General features: G+C 36.5%; 1 protein-coding gene across 1 annotated transcript; it reads left to right on the forward strand.

Annotated features, from left to right (window-relative positions):
• The first annotated feature begins 1,453 nt into the window (after nucleotides 1–1,453).
• LOC124887916 (structure-specific endonuclease subunit SLX1) lies at nucleotides 1,454–6,642 on the forward strand. Its single transcript, XM_047397851.1, has 3 exons — nucleotides 1,454–1,956; nucleotides 3,270–3,376; nucleotides 6,329–6,642. The coding sequence occupies exons 1-3, from the start codon at nucleotides 1,628–1,630 to the stop codon at nucleotides 6,523–6,525; spliced, it is 633 nt and encodes a 210-aa protein (XP_047253807.1). The 5' UTR covers nucleotides 1,454–1,627; the 3' UTR covers nucleotides 6,526–6,642.

The following is a 6,642-nucleotide window of genomic DNA, read 5'->3' on the forward strand; positions in this document are numbered from 1 at the left end:
ATAAGGGATAATGTCTTTGAACAAATTGTGTTACTAGTTTTTGAATAACTTTTTCTTAGACAGCAATTAATGATTTTGGTGTATGCTGCAGTAGAACTATTCTGCTCAATGTTGAGCCTTTTTTGAACACCTTTACATCATGTATGCAGGTTTTAGCTCAATCTTGAGCTGTGTTAATATGATATCCAGCTGCTTGCACTTGTAATATAGTTCATTTTTATCATAACCTTCAGTAGTTACAAATAAGCTGTATGGTAATACCTTCAGTAGCTACACAAGTAGACACAAAGTAGCCAATTGACAATGAGATTGTCATACAAAAATATGTCAATTCATTCAACTACTACAAACAAACCAAACAACTACTACAAACAAACCAAACAACTACTAGAAACTAGGCCAACTACAAACTGAACAAACAACTACTACTACTACAAACTAACGAAATAACTACTACAAACTAACCATTACAATATCCAATTGCCTATTCAATAGGCAAACTTAACTACTACACCTTACACCATATTAAAGAACCACTTTACAGTTAGAATAATGAGAAGAAGTAGAATAAGTCTATTCAATTTGAGCTTAGCACATTCCCTTTCAAGTTTAACTTTTTTAAGTTTTTGCCTCAATGCAATCAACTTCCCTTTACTATCTTTCAATTTCTCACACAAAGTGTCCCTCTCTTGTTCAACGTCTTTGAGCTTTTGCTTCAATCAATCACACGAATTTTCACCATCTTTGCACCTAATCATTAAGCTCAATTCTACCTTAGGATATTGATGCACAGATATTGAAGGTTTTGGATCAATCCATCTAAAGTACCCATATCCACCATTTTCCTAAAATGAAAAAATAATAGAATAATAAAAAAAATAACAATTAAAATTTGTGAAAATGATACAAACCTTTGGAACTTTACATCCAAAAAATCTACGACCCGGATTTGAAGGAGTCCTTGAAGTTCTTAAAGGACAAAATTCGGAACAGTAACACAAATTGGGAACATCAATATTGACAGAATTTTCCGACATTCTCATCGAAAATGAGAGAAAAAAAGAATTTAAGAGAAATTAGGAGATAACTTTGATAGTGAAATGAGAGAAGTTGATGAGAACTCATCTATAGAGAAGAGAATGAAAAAAGAAGAAGAGCAAATTTAGGTTAAAAAGAGGAAAATTGAAGGGAATGGCAAAAGTAACGTTATTTAACGTTAACTTTTGCCACATGGATAATTTTTTTAGTTCTCACAAGCCTCAGGCGGTTGCACAGCACGCGTAGTGTCATGTGGGCAAAAAATGCTCAATAGGAACAAAATTGGGAAGTTTAGGGGTTTGATAGGTATAAATCTTAGTTTAGAGGCCTAAGTGAATTTTAGGAATAAGTTTGAGGACTATCGATGGATTTGGCCTATATATTTAGAAGTTCTATTTAGAATGATAAATAATTTAAGCAAAAATTGTTTAGGGAGTAAATAAGAGTTGAAACAAATTGGGTGAGGAAGTATTAGAATTGGTGGAAGCTGCAGACAGCATGGAATGGATTAATATTTTTACCTAAATTTATTCCTTGATGGTAACGGTCCAATTTCAGATCACAAAAACTGTGGGATGATCGCCTCGGCATGGCTAAATCCTTGTCAACAATCTTCAAATCCACGAAGCCCCATATTTCTATCTCACCAAAACCCACGGATTTTGAATCGTTGAAGCCCATTAATCTCAAAATCCCCTCTTCTTCTTCTTCTTCTTCTTCTTCAAATCCAATAGTACCATCAAGTTGCACCAAATTGAAGAAATCAAGAAAGTCAAATGCAAATTCAGAGCCTGAATTACAAAGGAGCCCAGCTTCAGATAGTAGGAAAAAGAGGTGTTTGTGGTGTGTATACCTGATTCTCTCAACAAATCCACCTATTAAGACCTACGTTGGTGTCACTACCAATTTCTCTCGACGGTTAGTACCCTACCCTTCTTTCTCTTCTTTATTCCATGGAGAAAAAAATGAGCGTAATTTTGATTTAAAAGAACACGTCAAGACCGGGTTAGAGTTCCACATTGGTGGGAGAATGGACTCGTGGTCTTCTTATATGAACTTGGGTAATACACCCCTCATGAGGTAGCTTTTTGGTTGAGTTGGCGCCGGGTGCCAATTTTTGACATGGTATCAGTACCAGGTTTGTTCCCTTTGAACTCCCGGTCCATACATGAAGGGACTGTTAGAGTGGGTTAGGATTCCAGTTCCACATTGGTAGGAGACTGGACCAGGGGACTGCGACTTGGGAAATCCTCCACTGATAAGCTAACTTTTGAGGTTTGAGTTATGTAATGTTTTTACCAGCTTGTGTGTTCATGGTTTTCCCTATTAGCTTGTGTTCGAGGATACAAGCTAATAGACTAAGGAATTTCACAAAGGGTAAAAGGGGTAAACTTTGATTAGATTTCTGAGATAGATTCATCCTACTAATCTCCCCGTTTGAAGCCAAATAATTTTGCTCTATAGCAGCTTCTCCATTGTGAAGGTGTAACTTCTTTTTATTTTACTGTTGTCCTATTCGTTGTTGGTGGGTTTGTAGCTTCTTTCTTTACTCACTTTTTCTAGTTTTAGATTCTTTGGGCACTTTTTCACTTTTTCATCCTTGTACTTCTTCCTCCGAAAACAACAAGAATGTAATTCTGTGGTTCTTCCGTTGGATCATTACTACCGAGGGCTCAAACACACCATGATAGAAATGTTTTGATCTTCCATAGATTGTGCTTTCTAAAATCCATTTTGGATGGTCTCTTTTTTTCTCCTAGAAGTTTCCATTTAATACTTCTTTCAAGAGTTGGATTGATGACTTAAAGTGAACGAGTATGTTCTACTGTGACATATGACAGTCTTTATTCCACTTCTTGTTTTTATATTCACCCAATGGCCGCCAAATTTTAGGAGATTAATGATTTTTTTAGGACTTGTGAAAAATTTAATTCACGATGGTAAATTGGTTGTTGGCCTTCCATTGAACATGTAGTGGCTCATAGACCATGATTCTCTATACTAGGAATGTGCTATAAACTGTAGCAAAATCACTGGAAATGAGAGAGTTGGGAGTGTCAATCACTCTGTCAGCATGCTCACAATGTGGAACTTCTGTATTGGGTTTCTATGTTCTCCAAATATAATTTACTCAACATTTTACTTGGATTATATCGGCGTCATCATATTGTCATTTGTTCATTTTCACTTAATCTAAGCTGCTGATTTCTAACTGGTGATCTCTCTGATAGACTGAAAGAACATAATGGCGAAAGAAAAGGGGGTGCAAAGGCATCTCGCTCGGGAAGACCTTGGATTTGTGCCTGCCTTATTCGGGGATTTAAGGGCAGAAGTGAAGGTACAGTCTTTATGTATTATTGCATATGATGTGCTTCTATCTTTCATTAGATATTCAAAATTGCCTCCAAGTCTATAACTCCTGTTATACTAGTGCACTTTTAAGCTAAAATCATGGTTTTCCTTTTAAGCTAACCCCATTAGAGATCATTTGCAATTTTATGGCTCTGTGTGTTTTCTTGGAGCATGTACACACTTGAAAGATGGTAACACAGATGCCTTTATCGTATCATTTTGTACTTGAGCCACCAAGACGTTTTACTCTAAGTTCTTTAGTAGTGGGTGGTTGTGATTCTACAGTTTTTATGAGTACAAAGTCCATATGTAAACAGTGTCCGCTTGTAGAGCTTCAGTCTAGTAATGGTGCTAGTGGAAGCAGAGTTGATAAATGTGGATTTTGGTTCAAACGAGTAAACATGCAGACTAGACCAAATACTGAATCAATGTCTGACCAGAATAAGTTGTAATCCGATAAGAACCTAGTGACTAACGGGACTGACACAGCCAACCACTTCTGTTCTCTTGGTTCTTTGAACAAGCTCATTCTCCTGATTAGCAATCCAAGAAATATATCATAACTTGCTAGTTTAGAAGCACGGCTTGCCATGAATATGCATTATAAAGAGCGTGCAATTGATGTGTCTGTTTTCTTCAAAGTTAGTATTCTAGTTGTTACCGAGGTCAAGTTAGGAGTTAAAAGTGATAGTATTGGCTAGAGGCGGCGGATCATAACAGGATGGTCAAAGATTTTCCCTGTTTCTGGCCCAAAATGTTTGTAAGTATAGAACCGTACAGATCTAATTGTTTTTGGCAATTTCCCCGTAAATTGGTTATGTTTGCAAGGGGATCAACAGTTCCTATCGTTGTTTTGCGTTTGCTGTTCTTCTGTTTATGATCAACAAACAGCCTTATTTCCTTTTTCCTTTTCTTATTAGTGACTAGTCAATTTTTCCATTTAAGCTTATTGCATCTTTTAGACTCTCTTTGCTTTCTTGTTTTCATAAGAAATAGAAGCATATCACATGTTACCCGCTAGTAGGTGCACAACGTGACTTGTGATTGCCTAGATCTACTGCTAAACAGCTGAAACTTCATTTAGGTTGCTGAATATTGTAGATAAAAGAATTTGTTGTTATGACATAGTACTGGTGTACTTGCACAAATAATCTACACGAGTGAATCTCTAACTGTTCCCGGAACATTCCTCAAACTGATCATCTCGTTACTCTTATCTGTTGTAAGATCCCATGAATTTTCCGTCTTCCTTTGAGCTACCAGAGTTATGGATTCATGTTATGCTTAGGTTGCACTCAATTCGGACTTGATATTGAAAATATGTTTTTAGCTGGTAATTATCAATACTGACTATCCGGCTTACAATTTGCGAACTAGTTCTGATAAGTGGTCGTGCAACCTATTTTTGAAAGACCATTTCAAAGCTAAGTTGCGACTCTGAATCCATTGTAGCTCTCCAAAATAGATGTATTCCTACTGCTTGTTGACTCTTAAATAAATGTCCCAAGCCATCATTTTAGTTGTCTTGACAAAACCTTTTTTGATGTGCCTTTACCAATCTGTCATTGCTGCTTGTCCTGATCAAACCAAAAAAGAATTTGGTCCTGTAATAATATAATGGTACTGGAAAGGATCACGAGTGAGACAACCTCACCATCCCAAACAATACTTTTCTCTATATCATCAACAGGATTAGCTAAAAGTGATTGTTTGGTATGTGACTACTCTGCTTCTGAATATCTGTCGAATTAGAGCATTACCATCTTTAGAGACAGAATGTGAGTTGTCATAAACAATAATTGATTTAGAGGACAACAGTAGGGGCAGAATATCCAATGTTAAGCAGAGTGAGATTAGGTTTATCCGTAAAACTTTAGAACATTTCAGCAGAGGATTTTTTTCCTCGTATTATTTTCTTGTCCTTTATCTTCCACATCTTCATTGAATATGCCATCAGTGGCATTATTTACAGTTCTTTACTCGATATCATTATCAACACAATTGCTGCTGAATTTGCTGGGATTTCTTGATTATGCTAACCACTTAAGGATCTGTTCTGGACCTACAGATTAGGGGTAAGGGGTGATAGGGGATACATGCTTGGTACGGTCATAGAGCGAGCTGACTATCAGATTCAATCTACTATTCTGTGATTGGCTTTTCATGGAGCACACGTCATTCCTGCATGAGTAGATGACTCTGTTCTGGACCTACAGATTAGGGGTAAGGGGTGATACATGCCTGGTATGGTCCTAGAGAGAGCTGACTACCAGATTCAATCTACTATTCTGTGATTTGCTTTTCATGGTGCACACATGTCATTCCTGCATGAGTAGATGATTGGATGAGTTTTGAGTCGGAACTCTTTTATATGACTTTGATAGATAGTATCTATTGCTAATAGAGCATTTCCAGCTTTATTAATCTTCTGAGGAATCGAACAGGCAAAAGCGTTGGATTAGTTTTTACCAGACAAATTTTTTCTCCGTCCTTTTATCTAAGAGAAGTAGTTTTCCAACTATCTAAAATGAACTATGCACAGTAAACTGGAGCGTGAGACTTTCTTTCTAAAAGAGTTGAAAAGAAAAAAAAAAGCACCATGTGAAGTTGCATCTATGATCAAAGGGCATAAAATTTCAATAGGCTTCCCTTTGATTGTTGCAGGAAAAATGTCACAGTAAAGCACCATTAACTTTTCCAGCTTTGGATTAAACAGGATCTTTATTCATATTTCACGCCAGCAATTCGTTCTTACGTCCTTGCCACCATTTCTAGTTATAGTTAGCAGAAAATATAAACTTCCGCTAACCTTCTAGTCAATTGTTGAATAAACGTCTCTCTTCCTTAAGCAGTTGGTTTTTAATTTGCTTTTGCCTGAAGGTTAGAAGTTTAAGCAAGTTGTCTAACTTTCTTTGCGATTTTCTGGTTGAACTTGTAGCTTGTGCATTTGAATCGAAATGGAAACAAATTTCAAGAAAGCTGCCGCGGAAAAGGAAGAGTATTAGTGAGGAGCAGAAGCCAGAAGACAATGGATCTTTTGCATTATTGCAGCATAGACATGCAGCTCTGGACCGCGTTCAAACCTTGATCGACTGCAGCGACTTAAACATTGATTGGCGTTCTAACTTTTTCTGATTTAATGTATTCTTCTCTACAGAAAAATGCAACCACAGTTTTTTCTTTTTCTTTTTTTACCTGTAACAAATATATATTTCAACAAATATAAGAGTACAATGTAGTTGATGTTTTGTA

Source organism: Capsicum annuum, chromosome 1 (genome assembly GCF_002878395.1).
Source record: "Capsicum annuum cultivar UCD-10X-F1 chromosome 1, UCD10Xv1.1, whole genome shotgun sequence".
Taxonomy (NCBI): Eukaryota; Viridiplantae; Streptophyta; class Magnoliopsida; order Solanales; family Solanaceae; genus Capsicum; species Capsicum annuum.

Excerpts from the sequence above, each read along its gene's own strand:
- LOC124887916 (XM_047397851.1), top strand. The coding sequence starts at position 1,628 with ATGGCTAAATCCTTGTCAACAATCTTCAAATCCACGAAGCCCCATATT. Across the intron at positions 1,957-3,269 it reads ACTACCAATTTCTCTCGACG|ACTGAAAGAACATAATGGCG; the intron begins GTTAGTACCCTA and ends TCTCTCTGATAG. Across the intron at positions 3,377-6,328 it reads ATTTAAGGGCAGAAGTGAAG|CTTGTGCATTTGAATCGAAA; the intron begins GTACAGTCTTTA and ends TTGAACTTGTAG.